A 19,793-nucleotide genomic window follows, 5' to 3' on the forward strand; every position below is an offset into this window, starting at 1 on the left:
CAGTATGCAGATGACATGGGAACAAATGGCTGTGGCTGTACACCTATCCAGCTTTGTTTGTTAATTTGAATGTCATGTGATTTTCATTTGTCATTAAAAGGTATTCATTTGCTCCAACCATTTAAAAATGTGAAAACCATTGGATCATAGTCAAGTTCATGACATCTTTGGGATGCCTTCTCTTAGTTTTGGTCATTTTCTCCAAGTTGCTAGCTCCTGTTAGTTTCTTAATCATTTTTCATTGAGAGGACTTCCTCAGACATCTTGTGGCATGTGGTTGTAGCTCACATTGAAGAGAGAGGCATTGATAAGGCAGTTGGTAGCTCTATGGCTTGTCCTAGGTGTGGAAGTTGTACTAGTTGTCATGTGGAGACATTGACACTTCCCAGTGTCAGCATCTTTGTTAGGTAGCTTTCTGTTACTATAAGAAAATACCTGAGGTAATCAGCTTATAAAGAGAAGGACTTTTTTTTTCTCTGGTAGTGGGGTTTGAACTCAGGGTTTCCCATGCTAGAAGACCTAGAAGGCTTATTTTGGCTCATGGTTTCATTCAGTGGGTTGGTTTAGCTCTGTTGCTTTTGGGCCGGTCGTGAGGCAGCATCATGGTGGGAGCAGATTGAGGCAGACTCAGAAAGTCCCACTTGGCTTGAGCACACATGATAATCTGGGAAGATAACTCTGATTTCCTTCCTAGAGTCTGGCCCATCTGAAAGCTGGGTATTTGGTCTGTACATGCAGGGGATATGTTTTGACAGAGTCTTTCTCCACAACCCTGTCCTCTCCCCTCACCCTGTCTGTATTAATTCAGAAGCAGGAACTCCAGAAAATGACATAGCGGTGTATATATGTTCACTGAGATTAAAAATAGTAAAATTTACAGGGTTGCAAGTGTCAAGATTATAGTTAGAAGCTGCTTGCCTTTTCTGGAAAATGGCAGTGGACCCTTCCTCTGCCAAGTCACTCATACCACACAGCCCCAATGTCAGTAGAGTCCTTCATAAGACTGGAAATAACTGATGCGTGGGTTATTTTTTGGACATATATACTTGTCATTTAGTATATAGGCCCTTTCCTAGACTAGACTTCCACAGTGGCCCCATATAGTAGTATTTTTAGCTATTGTGGCACACACATCAAAGTATATGGACACAGGTTTATATGCTTTTATTATTTTGTCTACCCCTACCACAGTTAAAGTAGCAGAGATTGCTCCTTGGATCCACCACAACCGAGTAAAGCCAGCCTCTCTCGAGGGGGAGTGCATCCCTGATCTGGCTTCACCATGCAAGATCATCCTCTGGAACATCCACTCCCTTCCTTGGAAGGACCCCACTTCCCATGAAACAACAGAGGACCATGGATGGTGGGACAACTGACTCTGGTTGCTAACTCTTGTATGGTTAATGAGGCCTCCCAGCACTGTGAAAACCTTGGACATCTAGCCATTGCTCCTGAGGGTGGTAGGTGGGGTTGAAGCAAATGTGTTGATTACCATAGGAGCACATTGAATAGGTGGTATGGTTGTGGGTTCATGACCCGATAACAGTGCCCAAACATGACTAATAGGTATGAAAAAAGCAAAGTCCTGGTGACAACACTTGCTGCCTGAGTAGTATTCATACATAGGTCACAGTTTGAGATCTGGGGTTTCCCAAGCAAGGGACTGATTGAATTAAACAAAAGGAAAACATGGGAAAGACCCATCCCTGGAGGGGGGAAGAAGATGACTCCTCAACTTTCCATCGTGCATAGACTAGTCAGCTTCTGTGGTGACTAGAGCAGGGCTGTCATCCTGCCATCCATGGTCCTCTGCTGTTTCTTGGGAAGTGGGGTCCTGCTAAGGAAGGGCGTGGACATTCTGGAGGATGATCTTGCATGGCAAAGCTGGATCAGGGATGCACTCCCACTAGAGAGAAGCTGGCTTTACTCGGTTGTGGTGGATCCAAGGATCAATCTCTGCTACTTTAACTGTGGTAGGGGTAGACAAAATAATAAGAAAAGGGACCCTCCAATGAGGCTTTAACAGATGGACATTCCATTCCTTTACCAAGATGGCATCCCCTGGCCTGGAAGTGTGCATGGGAGTTGTCAGACTGACAGGAAGTCTCTCCTAGACTCAGTCATTGAACTCTGGAAGAGTCAACCCAAGGGCCTGCGTCTGTTGCCTCAGGGTGAGATTCTCCTGTATGCCCTTGCTTAAGAGGAGGTGGGTATCCATAAAGGACTTCAAAGGGTGACAGCCCTGTCTGCTTCATGGGACTAGACCTAATCCTTAATAATGTTATGGGTAGTAGTTAATCTCATTGCAGATGGGTCATCTCCTGACATAATTTTCCCAACTGTAATTTTAGAGTCCTATTTATACATTTCACTTTTCCTGAACTCTAGGGGTGGTAGGCCATATGAAACTTCCAGGCAGTTTCCAAACCCTTAGCCATCAGCTGAACTACCTCAGCCACAAAGGCTGGCCTATTATCTGTCCCAATACAGGTATTCAACTAGGGGATGATTTCCTTTAGCAGACATCTGGCCACCTCCCAGGCCTTTTTAGTCCACATGGGGAAGTCTTCCACCCATTCTGAGAGGGTACAAACACCAACAGATATTTGCATTCTTGAGCTCATGGCATTTCAGTGAAGTCCACAATCAAGTTTTTAAGAGGTGTTCCACCAATGCTCTGCACCTGGGGAGGCACCCTTGGCCCTTGCTTGGGGTTGTTTTTGGCACACAGGCTACATCTTTCACATACTGCCTTACTCATGCTGGAGAGTTTGGGGACATAAAAGTGCTGGGCCAGGGTGGCCTCAAGGGTTATTCACCCTGAATGAGCTCCTTCGTGGAATCGGTTGACAAATGTAGGAGCCAGTGACCAGGTTTGGCAATGTGGCCACTGGTAAACTCCCATCATTTGTCTGGTAGAAAATTTTTCTCCTCAGTCTTAAACCAAACCTGCTCTTGTGGTATGAATAATGGATCCCAATTAGCTAAGGGAGATAGGAACAAGGCAACCATCAGGACAGTTGGGACTGGTCCTCTTATGAGGGCTGCTTTTTTGGCTTCCCTGTCAGCTTTTGCTGACAATTGTTGCATCTCTCTTTTGGTGCAGTGTATAACTGTCATCCATTTAGGGACCCATACAGCATCTAGCAGTTTGAGGATTTCCTGCCCATACTTGATACGTCTTCCTCCTGAGTTAATGAGTCCCCTCTCTTTATATAAGGCCCTAGGGACATAAATGGTTGTGAAGGCATATTTGGAGTCAGTGTAGAGGTTTTTCCATACTTCTGCAGTGAGCTGGAGTGCCTGTGTGAGGGCAACAAGTTCAGCCTTTTGGGCAGAAGTTCCAGCCGGTAGCAGGTGGGCCTCAGTGACTGAAACCAGAGTCACCACTGCACACCTGGCACAGTATGTGCCATCCTGGACAAAGCTGCTACCATCTGTGAAATATTCAATGTCCAGATGGCCAATAGGCTGATCAGTTAGATCTGGCTGGCTTGAGAATACCTCATCCATAACCTTTAAGCAGTCATGCTCCAGGGATCCCAAGTCAATCAGCAACAGCATGGCCAGATTTGGAGTCTTAACAACCTCCAGCTAGATGTGTGGGTTTTCACATAGCATGCTCTGGTATTTGAGCATCTCAGGGTTGGACGACCCATAATTTTCCTTATACTCTGTGAGTGTCAGGATGGAATGGGGAACTTGCACAGTGAGTTCTTGCCCTAGGGTAAGATCATCTGCTTCTGTTACCAATGCCACGGTGGCTGCTAGGGCATGCAGGCAAGGCGGCCAGCCCCGGGAACCAGAATCAAGTTGTTTTGACGAGTAAGCCACCAGATAGTGCCAGGAGCCTAGAAGCTGAGTCAGGATCCCAAACGCTGTTCCTTTTTGCTCATGGACATACAAGGAAAAGGGCTTAATCATATCCAGCAGGCCCAGAGCAGGGGCATTTGTGAGTGTCTTCTTGATTTCTTTAAAGGCCTTCTCTTGTTCTCTTCCCCATACTAAAGGTTCCCATTCTCCTCACTATGTGGCTTCATTGAGTGGTTTGGCAAAGACGGAGTAGTTATGGATCCAGATTCAGTAGAAACCTGCAGTTCCCAAAACCTCTCTAATTTGTTGGCAGGTCTTAGGGGCTGGGATGGAACAGACAGCCTGTTTCCTCTCAGAGCTGAGTCTGCATTGCCCTTGGGACAGGTGAAAGCTGAGGTATTTGACAGTGTTTTGGCAAATTTGGGCCTTTTTCCTAGAGGGACTTTCTATACTGCCTCCCATAAAAGAGGAAGGAGAAGGCGAGTCCCTTATATTCAGCCCTCCTGAGTCGGTCCAACCAGCAGAAGGTCATCTATATACTGGAGGAGTGTGCAGCTGTGCTGGTCAGCTAAGGCCTAGAGGTTGGCTGCCAAGCCAGTTCTGAAAATAGTGTGTGAATTTTTGAAACCTTGTGGCAATCAAGTCCAGGCTAGTTGCCCCTTTCCCCAGTATTGGGATTTTCCCATTGGAAGGCAAAAACAGGCTGGCTCTGTGGGGCCATGTGGATGCAGAAAAATACATCCTTAAGATGTAGGCAGGTACAAGACTTTGCCTCAGCTGGGACAAGACTTAAAAGCATGTATGGATTTGGGACTATGGGGTGCAAAGTGACAGTTGCTGAGTTTACTGCCCAGAGGTCCTGAAATCCTCAGTCCTCAGTTTCTGGACTGATAATAAGAGGGTGTTCCAGGATGACTGACAAAGTTGGAGGATCCCATACTTTAGGAGTCTGTCAAAGTGTTTTTGAATTGTGACCTGGGTCTGGCGTTGGATGAAGTATTGATTTTGGCTGACAGGGATGGCTCTCAACTTTAGTTCCACCACTACTGGGGGTACACTTTGGGCTAGACCTGGGGGGTTATCTTCAGCCCATACACCTGGAATCTTGAAGGGAAGCTCAGGAATCTCGAGAGGTCTTCCCTCGGGCATAGGGCCACCATTTATCTTCTTTTATAACTGTGAGGATTAGAGTCTTTGTTTTAAGTCTTCTCAACTTTAAGGCTGCTGCACCATTTGAATAAAAAGTTATCTGTTCCCTCAGCTTGCACAATAAGTCCCTGCCCATCAGGCCTGCAGAGCAATCAGGGAGATAAAGGAATTCATGCCTTACTTTATGACTCCCAAGATTGCAACATCTGGACACTAAGAAGGGATGGCAGGACCAGTTCCCTGTAGCCTTGATAACAGTTGTATGCTTTTTGGAAAGAGGACCCACTGGTTGGGTCACAATTGAATTTTCTGCATTCAGTTCCACCATGAGATCAATGGGATGGCCCCCTATTTTCATTTGGACCATTGGCTCCAGGGAACCCAGTAGAACAGAACCCAGTCTGTCCTCCCAGGGGCTGGCTCCCCTGCAGGTGGGCTGATATTTTCCCCTTGACTACCTGGCCTCTGCCTCTGGTCTAGGGGGCCCTTTAGGTGTCCCTGGCCCACTGGGGACATTCATTCTTTCAATGCCCTTCCTGACGACAGTAGGCACATTGATTTTGTCCTAGTTTCTTCCTAGGGTGGGGGCATTGGTTGCCGTCCACGGTAATTGCCTCTGCCTCTGCCTGGATTAGCTCTCCAGAGCCTGCCTGCCTGTTTTTCAAGGGTGGCTGCAAGAAGATCCACTTTCCTTTTCATCTTCCTGTCGGCCTCCTGTTTAGCCTCCTGATCTTAATTGAAAAAAACCTGTGGCCACCTTCAAGAGCTGGCTGGTGTTTATTCCAGTGAATTCCTCAAGTTTTTAAATTTTTGCCTTATGTCCCCCTGGGCCTGGGCAACAAAAGTGGCATTAATCTGGTTTTCAGTGGCTTCTAGGTCAAAGGGGGTGTACAGACAGAAGGCCTCATACAAATGCTCATAAAACTAACTGGGACTCTCATCTGGCCCTGAGAGGACCTCTGATGTTTTCCTCATGTTCATGGCCTTTTCCCCTCCTTCTTCATGCCTCCTAATAACACCTTCTGATATTGTTTAAGTGGCTGGTTGTCTCAGTCCATCATTGGACCCCAACAGTGGTCTTCCTCAGGGAAATGAACTTGAGTTGCGTGGGCATTTAGAGTGCCCTCAGGGGCATGATCTTTTATCCACTTTAAAGCTGTCAATGTTATATGGCATCACTCTTCAGTATTGAATAGAGTCAGAAGAAACTGTCGACAATCTGTCCAGGTGGGTTTATGAGTCTGGATGATAGATTGCATCAAATCAATCAGAGCCTGAGGCTTTTCTGTGAGGGAGGGGATATGATGTTTCCAGTTTAGGAGGTCTGTGATGGTAAAGGGCTGGTAGACATATATCTGTCCTCTTTATATTTGACTGTTCTGGTCATAATACACTGGATCTTGGACCCCCCTCAGGGGCATCTGCAGGGCAGGGAGGGCCTGAGGAGAGGATGGGTCCTTGTGGAGACTGGGTAGATGCTCATGACTGAATGGGGAATGTGGAGTGAGCACTGGTGGACTTGGAGAAGGTATAGGGTCCATAAGACTCAGGGAGGTCAGAGGAGTTGAGGCCCTAGAGGCTTGTGAGTCAGATTTTACAGGTGTGACTGTCCCTTGAGCTTCCCAATCCAATGTTGGAGGTGGGGGTGTGGAACTGGTAGCAGAGGTGGATAGAGTGGGACATAAGGCAGTGGTAGTTCTTTGGGCTCCCTGGCAAGTATAGGCTCCTTTATTTCCTCTCTCCCACTTGGAAGTTGTGGCCACCCTAGCCACCATGATCCTATTGGCATCTTCTAGACAAGACTTTAGCTATGTGGGCCAGCTGAGGACAGCATCTTGCCAGCAGTCAATATAGAGAAACTGATCTGGATATCCAGGCTTCCCCTCAATTACCCCATAAACTTCATTAACCACAGTTTTATCTAATGACCCTTCTGGGGGCCACCCTACAGCAAAAGCAGACCAATCTACTTCACAAAGAGCTTTAAGCTTGTTAGGAGTTAACTCCATAGTCTCTATTATATGCCTTTTTAAAGTTTTTAACCATACACTCAAAGGGAGTATTTTTACTCTGATTTCCACCCACCTCCTCCTGTTACCAGACATCAAGATAGACACAGAGGGGTAGGGGTTTTAGAGGAAAAGTAAAGGGAGGGTCCTCTTCTCTGACACACAAGGCAGAACAACATGCACCTCTTATCGGTGACCTGGACATAGTTGCCTGGTCAGCAACTACACCTACACAGAGTCCTCACTTATTTCATCTGACTCCAGCTGCTCCTCTCATGGCGATTTAGGTGTCTCAGCCATAGTGACAGACAGAGGCCCCGTTAGGGCTCACCCTAGACCAAATGAGTTTGCCACGGACCCATGGATCAGGACTCCACACTCACTTCATAGCCAAGTTACGTCTCATTCAAGCATGTTCACAAGAAAGTATCCAACATTTTTGCCCTGCACCCAGCACCTGGAAGTCACGGTTTTGCTTTTGCTCAAAGTTACTTGGGTGACCCCAGGAGTTGATCAAGCTCCCCGTCTGCCACTTAGAGGCAGGCCTAATATTTGAACCCTGGCTCTTACCAGTCTGACAGGCAGCTCTCCCCCACTGGTTCTTGCTCCTCACTGGGTTACATTGTGTGTCAGAGGCCCTCACCCTGACTTGCTGGGAGGATGAGTCCCGCCTCAATCAAACTGTCCATTGGCGCCCGGCAGGACCACTTCCCTGGTGGTCCAGGGGATACACCTTGGTGACAAAGGAGGTGAAAAACCACTGTCTCCGAAATCCTGGACAATTCCCCAGAAATGTATCAGGATTCTCGAACAGAGACACAGGACATCAAGGAAATGCAGCAGGAAGCAATGTTTTATTGTGCTGGCACAGACTCACAGACTTGAGTCCATAGGCTGAGCCCTGAGAACAAAGGGGGCTTATCTTATATACCCTTGTAAGGAGATTACAGAAGCAAAAAATAAAGTTTAACCCATATGTGGTTGCATGCAACTCTATTGGTTACTTTACCTCCCCCTGAGTGCTACGTGACCTTCTTCATGTTTAGCTTCTTTAAGTTGTATTTCTCTGCCGTAGCATCCCTTCCCCCTGCTACATCATCAGAATGCAGACTTGCCTGCTTGTGGCCCTCCTCCCTGCTACAGTGGAGGCTTAGAGGCAGGGCCAGCATGGTGTTTAAGGGTCTTGAGTGTTCAAGGCAGCCAAGACCAGTTAGCCAACTCCTGACTCAACACTCTCCTTGAATTGGGCTGTGTTGGTTAAGGTCTGTGTAAGATTTTCCTTTTTTTGGTCAAGGACAATGTCCTTTGGTACTGCCAGGAAGTTCCTTTCCCCCTTTTTCATCATGTGGAGTCAGAAGCTGAAGAAACTGGAATGGGCCACTTAAATTATCAATAACAAAATTTATCCCCAGCAAATAAAACAGTCAATAAAAGTTGGCTTGGTGGAAGATTCTGGATTCCAATCAGGATTTCTGATGAAATGTTACAATCTGCTTGCCAGAATATGATGTTAGAGACATTGAAAGGAAGACTTCAAAAATATTTTGATTTGCTTCATTTGGGGCTTTCTAAACATTTACTATTTTAAAATCTTTCCGATTAATGATTCAAAATGCTGTTTATTTCTGACAACTTATGTTTGGCGTATCCTTGCCATTTATAAATGTTCAACAAAACCAGTCTCATGTGGCATTTTAGCAATGTTTGTAATTGTTATTATTGATTGACCATATGATTTTAATGTGGAGGGTGGAAAGCTCATAAAAGAAAGGTTGATGCAACAGCCAGAGTATAAAAGCTCAGAGGATAACTGGGGAAGTTCTGTCCCCTTTCCCCCTCCCTACAGGCCAGATCTGTATAACAGTTTTGGTGAATTCAATGTAAGTAGATGGAGGAAAAGCACCCTAAATTAAATCTGAATATGCCAGCCAACCTGGCCTCTCAGGCTAACACCATCTCCAGGCTGCAGATAGCACACTGATGTACTTACGGGAGTCCCCCCTTAGCAACAGAGTTGCCATGGAAACACATTGTGACTCCCTGAGAGGAAGCAAGCAAGAGCAGGCATGGGGAGTTTACAGGAATTTCTCATTGAAATAATTACAGTCATTCTCAGTGTGTTTAAGAAATTATTTTTTCAAAGTGTGTTCTTGACAGTCTTGCATCTGAAGAGTTTAGCTCAAAGTCTTATTATTTTACATCCAAATCATATTGTATTTTTTGGACAGCATGTTTGGAAGCATTTGGTGGACAGTTTTTTTCCAGGATGCAGGGAGTTATGTGCATTTAAATATTTATCCAGATATGAAAATCCTGCAGAGGGGACAGGTTATGTATATGTGAGAGAGAAAGGCTGCATGTGACAACCATTATATAGTGGGTTCATCAAAACTTTGACAGAATTTGTGCTTTTGTTCAAATACTATGTATAATGAGCATCTTTTTTTGTTTTTTGGTTGAATCCCTTAATCCAAACATAGATAGATCCTATTGGTGCTGTAACTTCTGAATGTCTAGTCATTTAGGAAATTCTTGGGCCCTCATGAGAGATTTTGTTTATATTTAGAAAACACTGGGTGCTTGTCTGAATCAGAACTAAGAGTAAAAAAAAAAAATGACAATTTAGTGAATTGTTCCTAATTGTTTGTAGAACTTGATTATTATTTAAAAAGCAGCCTTTTATTCCAGTAAAAAATGGAGATGTCTTCCTGGTAGAACCTTTTGCAATTATGTAAAAATATAAAGAAAAATAACAGGATTCTCAAGAAATCTCAGCTATGTTAAGGTTTGGGCATCTCTCCCTAATGTCCTTGGTTTGGGCTTCTGTGTCATTCTTTGGGTGTTGTGCCTTCTGTAGGGTTCTTTAAGCTCCATTCTCATTAGGAGGACTGCGGTTTGGTTTCTGTCTTTCCCTAAGCATTTCCACTTGGAGGTCTTGGGAGCTCAGACCCAACCCTTGATCTTCTGGCCTGGGTAGATCCTTCTTCCAATGTATTCCTCTTGGTGAATGTAGTAGCTGTCCGCATAGGCACTCATGCTAGAGGTCTGGATGGCTTCCTTTTGGTGGAAGTCATCTGATATGAGTAGATTTGGATCTGTAAACAAATGGAGGTTAGAGCATTCTACAGGGAGGTGAGGGTGGTAGTAGCCCATGAAGAGGGTGTTTGTGGTTTCCATTTCACAGGGTAGACCATGCTGCCTCCTGCTCTGGCTGGTAGCCCCTGGGTTGCAGGTACCTTCCAGCTCACCCTTGGTGACTCCTAGTGGACTCAGCTCACACTTGCCAAGAACTCAGCAAATGGAAACAGGGCTTCAGTCTTTTTCTGTTTTTTAAAATATCACTGTCCTTTGCCCTGAAATTCTTCTTGAAGAAAGAGCAGAAATCAGTAATCCTCAGTTTAAATTTAAAGCTAGTCATATGGTCATGTTTTTAAAACAAATTATCATACATTAGTAGCATAAGGGGGGTTCATTATGATAATTCCAAAGATGTGTATAGGGTAACTTAAACAAGTTCACCCCCTCTATTAAATTCCTTTAACCCTCCCTCCTCCCCATGGCTATGGTTTGAATTCAGTTTGTCCTCTCTAAAACTCATTTTTTAATTTAATACTTATTATGAGCTATCAAGAGGTGGGGCTGGAGGTGTGGCTCAAGTGGTAAAGTGCTTGCCTAATAAGCACAAGGCCCTGAGTTCAAAGCCTAGTTCTGCCAAAAAAAGAAAAAAAAAAGAGGAGAGACTTGGTGAAACCTTTAAGAGGTGATTAGGAATCTGCCTATATGAATGCATTAATTATATGCTTAATAGATTAATGAACAAATGGGCTAATGGGTCTTCTTGAGAGCAAGCCTGCTATAAAAGTAATTTTTAAAAACGAGTGCTCTCTGTCTCATGCCATATGATGCACTGCACTACTCAGAATCTTGTTAGCAAGAAGGTCATCACCAGGAGTAGACTTGGACCTCAACCTCCAGAACTGTGAGCAATAAGTTACCTCTTATTTTCTTTTTTCATTTATTTTATTAAGCAGGTGATCTACCACTGAGCTGTACCATAGCCCTTTATAAAGTTACCCAGGCTCAGCTATCTTGTTATAACAATGCAAATCAGACAAACAAACACCATATATAAAAATTAACCTAAAATGAATCAAATACCTAAACACAAGATATAAAATTCTTAGAAGAAAGCATAGGAGGAAAATTGTATGGCATCAGATTTCGTAGTTCTACCCTGTATATAAAACCAAACACACAGGCAACAAAAGAAAAGAAAGATAAAATAGATTCCATTTACAGCAAAAACTTTGGTTCATCAAAGGACACAACTCAGCAAAAGGGCAACCCACAGAGAGGGAGGAAATATTTGTATATGACATGTCTGATAAGACATTAATATCTATCTTATATAAGAAAACTCCTACAACCCAATGACAACAAAAGCAGACATTTTCCCAAAGATTTACAAATGGCCCAGAAGAATATGAGACACTGTTCAGTACTATACATCCTTAGAGAACTATAGGTCAAAAACCACAACAAGAATCCTCCTCACAAACCCATTAGGATGGTTATTATAAAATAATGAATCTTCAGAACATACCAAGTATTGATAAGGACGTTAAGAAATTGGAACTCTTCTTGGGAATATAAAATGGTGCAGCCATTATGAAAAACATGGCAGTTCCCTCAAAAGTTAAACAGAATTACCACATGATCCAGTAATTCCATTTCTTAGCATATGCTCCAAAGAACTGAAAGCAGGGATTGAACAAAATATTTGTGTACCCATGTTCATAGCAGCATTATTCGTCGTTGCCATAAGCCATGGGTTATCCAAGTGTCCATCAACAGATGAATGCATATACAAAATGATCAGAATGTGCGTTCTTCATCACGTGAGACAGCCATGTTGCTTATTTATCGAAGGAGAACATTTTGACTCAACTAACCCCACACTGGTTTTCTTAATTCTCTCTGTAAATTACCCAGTTAGGGTTCTGACCTCTTTGTCTCAGTCCTGGTCAGTAACTTGGTGTTGGTTTTTTCTTTTTTTTTTTGGTAGTACTGGGGGGTTGAACTCAGGGCATCATGTTTGCTAGGCACATCTCCAGCCCAGTTCCTAGATTATGGGCTGTGTGTGGAAACGGTGCAGCTCACTCCCACAGGGAGCCTGGCATGCTTAGGAAGACCAGTAATGGCACTGCAGGGGGTAAGGGGTTTGCAAAGGGTTTTCATAGAACACAGGGGGCTTTAGAGGGCTACAACTGTGCTGGTGAGGCAAGGTGAGGCCCAGCATGAGTCTCAAGAGGACAGGAAATGAAGGTCATGAGATTCAAGGCTAACCAAACCTATGACCTAAATGTTGAGGAAAAGATGTTGGCTGGAAAACCCCCCAGGAAGAGTTAAAGGTCTCCATAACATCTTGGTTAAGGGAAACTTCTAGCAGTATGATGAACCATCTAGTCACACGACATGTATGTTAGTCAGCATTCTGCCTTGTAACAAAATACCTGAGATAATAAACTGTAGTTAGAAAAGTTTGTTTTGGCTCACAGTTTTAGAGATTCTAGCCCATGATTGGTTGATCCCGTTGCTTTGTGCCTGTGTTGAAGCAGCACATGGCAGAGTAAAGGTGCTTGTCTCATGGCCAAAAAAGCAAAAAAGAGATAGAGAGGAAGAGGAAGGGATTTGATTCCCACTGTCTCTTTTTTTTTTTGTTTTCTTTTTTTGTTGTACTTGTACTTGGACTCAGGGCCGACACCTTGAACCACTCTAGCAGCCCTTTTTTGTGAAGGGTTTTTTCAAGATAAGGTCTTGTGAACTGTTTCCCTGGGTTAGCTTTGAACCATCCTCCTCCTGATCTCTGCCTCCTGAGTAGCTAGGATTACAGGTGTGAGCCACGGACGCCCAGCCCCACTGTCTCTTTCAAGGGTGCACCTCCAATAACCTAAGGACTTCCCTCTAGGCTCCATGTCTTAAAGGTTCCACCATGTCCAATAGCACCAAGCTGGAGACAAAGCTTTCAACACATGGGCCTTTGGGAGATAATTAATATCCAAACCACAGCAACTAGGTTATAGCACTAGGAAGTAGGACGAAGAATACACTGAAACAGAAGGATACCTTGGAGCCTGTTCTTTGCCATTGCCCACAGGGATGATGAGGGACTGATGAGTGGGTAGGTAAAATAAGCTCATCGCATCTCACTAGCATATGTAGCTCCTGGCCCATAGACCAAGGCCCAGAGCCGAGTCACAGTACATTCTCCAAGTCAGAACCTCCTTGGGTAGCCTCTTTTAGAATTGTTGGCTTTGCTGGCTGGGCTCAGTCTTCCTGCGCCATGCTGCCCCCACCTCCCACCCTAAGTCCTACCTTTCCAAATGTAGAGAAGAATTGGAAGACTAGATTACTAGGAAGTGTATCCTTTACCTAGTTTCCTGGTTATTTACATTCTGCAATGTTTACATGCTCTCTCTCTCATGAGTTGAGACTGTGTTGAACCGTTTGAAAACACGCACGGACATTATGCCACTTCACCTCTAACTCCCTAGAATGTGTTCCTAAGAACACAGGGTGTGTCCTTCTCAGAAGGTCCACCACATCTGTTTGATTCAGGATCAGTAAGTTCTTCTAGCTTTTGGCTAAAGATGTGCCCACTGGGTTTCTCCATTGTAAAAGAAACCTTCAACATTCTCCATGTTTAAGAAATCCTATTTGTCATATAACTTTCCTTTGGAAAAGTTTTTTTAGTGCTAATTTCATACATTAAATTTGACTAAACAGAAATGGACTATGGCGCTATAACATCTACCATTAAGGTGCTTAAAAAGAGAAAAAGCTCCAAATTTGTACATTCTATCCACGGTGACACCAAGGTTTTATACTAAAAAATACTTCATTTTTCCACATAGCAAATATTCTTAGAGCTTCTACCACATGTAACACAGTACACTAATGGACAAGGTGAGCGGACCTTCCATTCAATGGAAAGGGAAAAATTCATGTAACAGCCAGCTTAACACAATGTGCTAGTTGGTAAGAACCAAGAAATCATATAGCACAAAGTGAGTACAGTAAGCCCACCTTTCCTGTGAATTTCTATGTGCAGTTTTGAGCAAGTGTGGTCAAAAAATGATGAATAAGTAAAATCAAAAGAAATTTAAAAAACGGAACTTTTAAATCCTGCATACATTCCGCAGCTCAGTTGATAGGGAAAGGGTCTCAGTCAGTCCCGTGTTATCCTCAGTTGTGTTTAAATCATTGTGTGAACTGCTGGGTGTTTCCCTGCCCCAAAAGCACGTGGTGTTCAAAAAGCAATGTAAAAGCTAATATACCAAATTAAAGTGATAAAGTGAAAAATTTCTTGAAACACAGTTGTCCTTAACCGAGTTGGGCAGCAGTATGAGAAAATAAATCAAGCATCCCCAGTACTGAGCTGAACCCTACACTTCCTGAGCGTGCAGGGTTTGTCCTCAGTGGTGGTCTCATTCAAGCCATATACCTCTGGGTACCAACCAAAGGGCTACTCTAATTACTTTGCCTGAGAGACAGGGTTGGAAGGTCAGTTGAGGGCTTTGCAGAATTGTTCTGGGAGAGTAGAAGACAGGGTGTCTCTCAGTTTGGGTTGCTATAGAAAAATACTGTAATTTGGGTGGGTTATAAACAACAGAAATTTATTTCTCACAGAACTGGAGGCTGTCCAAGACTTGGTGCTGGCAGACCCTGTGTGTGCTGAGAGCCTGCTTCCTGTTTCCGGCTTCCGTCTTTCTTCTCACTGTATCCTCATATGGAGGAAAGGGTGAGGGAGCTCTTAGGCTGTTTACAAACACACTAAATCCCATTCATGAGGGCTTCAGTTAATGCTAGTGACTTCTCCTGGTTTTCATTCCTAGAGGGCCAGGGCCAGAAATGCCCTAGATATTACAGGTGCAGGAGGAGAGTAATGGCCTTCTAGGTGCATGATGCTGTTCCCAATGAGGGTGTCAGCAGTGTTAGAAACAGAACCAACCAGCAAAGTGCAGCTGAAGGTCGTCATTTCTAAGCTGTGTATTGTATTACTTTTAAAATTTAAAAGAACAGAAAATCCAAGTACAATAGGGTTCCCAGGAGCAGGTAGACAATGAAGACAATGGGAGACATTGGAAAAGGGCACAAAGTAACAGTTATGTAGGATGAGTGTCTTGAGACAGAATTTACATCACATGGGTGACTATAGTTAGCCATAATGTATTGTATACTTGGAATTTGGTGAAAGAGAAGATATTAAGTTTACAGGCACCACACACATGCAAAAGACAGCTGTGTAAAGTGATGTATATATTTCTTTCTCCTTTTATAGTTTTTATGTTTATTCACATGTATATACATTGTTTAGGCCACCTCCCCACTTCCATCTCCCACTTCTAGGCAGAACCTGTTCTGCCACCTTCTTTTCCAATCGTTAAAGAGAAAAACCTAAGAGATAATAAGAAAGTCATATTATTTTTGCTAGTTTGGGATAAAAATAGCTATACAGAGAGATTCCTAGCATTGCTTCCATGCACTTGTGTATTAAAACCCACATTGGTTCATCTCTGCCAGACCTCTTCACTACTTCTGGTCCCTTTCCCATACTGGCCTCTGCTGTTTTAAGATTACTTTATTTAATCCTCAAAAAGGGAGCACATCAACCACTTTCAAGTTTTAGGTTTCCTTTTCTTTACCTATTTCTCCCATGTGTGTTCTCCCCTTAGTGTGTGACCCAGGTCCAATAATATTACTGCATTTGTTTTGGGCCTATAATCCTCATATGAGGGACAACATATGATTTTTGGTCTTCTGAGCCTGGCTAACTTTGCTTAAGGTGATGTTCTCCACTTCCATCCATTTACTTGTGAATGACAAGATTTCATTCTTCTTTGTGGCTGAATATAAATACCACATTTTCTTGATCCATTCAAGCAGTTTCCATAACTTGGCTATTGTGAATAACACTGCAATAAACATGGGTGTGCAGGTGCCTTTGTAATAACTTGAGTCACATTCCTTTGGGTATATCCTTAGGAGTGGTATTGCTGGATCTTATGGGAGATCTATGTTTAGTTTTTTAAGCAGCCTCCATATTGTTTTCCAGAGTGGTTGTACTAGCTTACATTCCCACCAGCAGTGTATGAGGGCTCCTTTTTCCCTGCATCCAGGTGATGGATATATTAATTGGCTTGACTGTGGTCCAGTTTTGTCTGTATCAAATCATCACACTACATACCTGAAATATATACAATTTACAGGGCTGGTGGAGTGGCTCAAGCAGTAGAGCACCTGTCTTGTAAGTGTGAGGCCCTGAGTTCAAACCCAGTGCCACCAAATATGTGTGTGTGTGTATGTACATACATATGCATCTATACAACATACAATTTTTATCTAAAAACTAAATATAAAAAAGAATACTGCCAACAACTCTAAGAAATAGTGAATCTCTTTGAAGTTATAGTACTAATTTCATCAGAGCGGAAGAATTTCACTCAGTCTCTTCACTTAATTCTGGGGAAATTGCTTTTATTATATTAGTGTTATTCTTGTTGGGTTTGCTGCCATGGTGGGACTTGAACCCGGATCCTGAAGCATGGGAGGCACATGCTCTGCCACTGAGCTACAGTGTTGGCCTCTTCACTCAATTTTGATACCTCATTCCCACATGAACATGCAAAAAATGGGAAAGTTCTGATGGACATCTTTGAACTAATTAGGAAAATTTGAATATGTACTATGTGTTAGTTCATTGTCTATTGCTATAACATCATACCTGAGGCTAGCACTTTATAAATAAAAGTTTACATAGTTCACAGTTCTGGAGAATGAAAGTCTGAGATTGGGTAGCCCATGCTTTTGGCCTCTTTGAGGGTCTTGGGGCTACACTGTAATGTGGTTGGTGGCATCAATAATCAAAGCTGAATGTACAGAGGAGAGAGAGAGAGAGAGGAAGAAAGAAGAAGAAGAAAGAAGAAGGAAGAAAAGAAAGAAAGAAAGAAAGAAAGAAAGAAGGAGGAAGGAGGAAGAAGAAAGAAGAAAGAAGAAAGAAGAAGAAGAAGGAGGAGGAGGAGGAGGAGGAAGAAGAGGAAGAGGAAGAGGGAAGAAGAAGAAGAAGAAGAAGAAGAAGAAGAAGAAGAAGAAGAAGAAGAAGAAGAAGAAGAAGAAGAAGAAGAAGAAGAAGAAGAAGAAGAAGAAGAAGAAGAGGAAGAGGAGGAGGAGGAGGAGGAGGAGGAGGAGGAGGAGGAGGAGGAGGAGAAGAAGAAGAAGAAGAAAACCTGAGAAAGATAAACTTACTTTTTATAACAATCCACTTTTGTGGTAACAAGTCCAGTGCCATCAGACCTAACCCATTCCCATAAGATGGACATTAATACCTTACAAAGGAGGACCCCCCGTTACCCAATTACCTCCATACTAGGCCCTACCTCTTAAAGGCATCACCACTTCCTGAAATCGTTACTTTGGGACAAAACTTCCAAGCTTCTGAGCCTTTGGGGGACAAATTATACCCAGGCCACAGCAGACTAGTTCCTAGAGATCATTGAGAAGTTTAAAAAATTATTGCCTGTAACAATAGTCTGGATGGTTGCTTGAATCAATATTTTTATCAGTCACAGATTTATTTTTGAAGTGCTTATGAGTGAACTCACACCATATATGAGACTTGCTTGAAAATGTTGCAGCAAAGAACAACACAAAACAAAACAAAACCAAGGTTGAGATGGATATAATAAAATGGATTGAGCCTGGTGCTGGTGTATAACACCTCTAATCCTAGTTACTCGGGAAGCAGAGATCAGGAGGATCATGGTTCAAAGCCAGCCTGGGCAAATAGTCCCGAAGACCCTATCTGAAAAAAAAAAAAAAAAGAAAAGAAAAAACCATCATAAGAAAGGGCTGGTAGAGTGGGTCAAGTGGTAAAAGTGCCTGCCTAAAAAGTGTGAGGCCCTGAGTTCAAATCCAAAACTGGATTTTCAAAATATTGATATGTGAGAACACTTAGTGATAGGACCGTGAGAGCCCATTATGCTATCCTCTGCATTTTTGTGGTCTGAAAAACTTCATAATAGAAATTTAATAAGTAAAGTTTAAAGATCAATTAAAACATTAAAAACCCCAGCAAAGAATCTAACTTGCTGAGTTTTTATTTTGCTATCATTTTGATATAGATGTGCTTTGATGCTTCATACGTAAGCAGAGGATGTCTGAATCTTAGTAATTTATCAAAGGTAAAAATGTGATATACCTCTTATACCATGGACTTGCTCATCATACCATTCAGAGAAAAAGTCTTGTGATCATTTGTTCTGTGGGCTGTGGTTAAGTCAGGTGAGCATGGACCTCCACTCTTCTGGAGTACAAATACCAAAGCCATCTCTCCAGATTTGTGCTCCTGTGTTCACAATGTAGACCCTAACACAATCACTGTGTTTCCCCAAAATTCTAACTCTGGGGTGCAGTTCTCCATGTAGTGTTAAGAAAAGGCTTAAGACAACTATTTTTTCATATAAAGCACATTCAGGTGTGAGGACTGTCAAGAAACCACACCCTGAACTCAGGTTAACTAGAAATGAAAATGCATTAGTTCTTTCTTTGTGGCAGTAAGACTGAGAATGATTTTCTCAAGAACCAAAAATATGATGTGAAGGGTCAAAGCCCAGAGGAAATGGTGCACTGAGTTTCTATAGGGAGGATCAGACTCTCCTCTGGTAAAACATACAGTGAAGCCTCATCTTGTCCACACCCCAGGGCCACCATGATCCCAGCTGGTCACTCACATCACACATCATCTTGGCAGAGGCCCTGTTAGCCATAGGAAGTCCAGCCATATCCAGCTCAAGGATTCTGGAGACTCCCACAGCCTTTATTCCATTGGCTGTCTCCTAGCAACATGCTCACCACCGTCCCCAAATCCAAACATGGACAGACAGAGGTTCAAGGTAGACAGGAAATCTGCCACAAGAGCCTCCCAAGAAGTCCAGGCATTCTTGTCCCACTACACATGGGCCCAAGAAATGAGAGGAGCACAGCATCGATGATGGAGCCCAAAGTCTACACAAAAGCCAGTAGCATAGCAAATGTGTTCTCAGCATCACTCAAGGAAGGAGCAAAGGGTTAGAACAACTCTAGTAAATGAACCAATTCTCAGCCTTAGAAAGCAGGTAGAAATAAGCATCCAAAGGCCCAAGAAGCACTGATCTATATAATATTATAGTTCATGCAAATTTTCCTACCAATTTTAAGTATTGCTCCATTTATTTTTCTGGATGCAAATTATTACTCCTAAATTTTCCCTGATAGTGAGAAAACAGGAAGCATTCAGGAGAAAGCTGGTTCCAACTCACAAGTACCACTTGTTAAATTTTCAGGTATTTTGTAAGGCTTATATTAAACCATTATTAGTTTAGTATTTGACATGGTGGAGCATTTTACAGCACAGAAATTGGTATACATTTCAGACCAGGGTTTGTTTGTTTTTTAGAGAACTGGTTGTGACACATGTCCCAGGACCCCACTGCTTGTCTGACACTGCCACGTGGACTTGTACCATTTCTTCACTTTTCCAAACTTTACTTTTCTCTGTTTATAATATGAGAACCACTGTTCCATCTCCCTCAAACTATTTTCTTCTTAAATAAGAACAGTGAATGCAAAGTACTTTGCAAATTACCAAGCAGTGGACAATCACTGCATTTGTTTTAACCCTCACACCTAGTCCTTAAGATGTACAAAAATGTCTTTTAATGTTAATATCTGTCTCAGTCCATTTCTTCCCTCCTTCCCTCCCTTCCTTTCTTCTTTCTTTCTTTC

At 43.0% G+C, this 19,793-nt stretch overlaps 1 protein-coding gene across 1 annotated transcript in view; it reads right to left on the reverse strand.

The window, feature by feature from the left end:
• Positions 1–3,564, reverse strand: part of LOC141415483 (cyclin-dependent kinase 2-like) — a 105,880-nt gene extending 102,316 nt beyond the window's left edge. Inside the window, 1 exon segment of the mRNA XM_074052195.1 lies at positions 3,283–3,564. Within this exon segment, the coding sequence (XP_073908296.1) occupies positions 3,283–3,564 (282 nt within the window).
• Positions 3,565–19,793: the final 16,229 nt, after the last annotated feature.

Source organism: Castor canadensis, chromosome 13 (genome assembly GCF_047511655.1).
Source record: "Castor canadensis chromosome 13, mCasCan1.hap1v2, whole genome shotgun sequence".
Taxonomy (NCBI): Eukaryota; Metazoa; Chordata; class Mammalia; order Rodentia; family Castoridae; genus Castor; species Castor canadensis.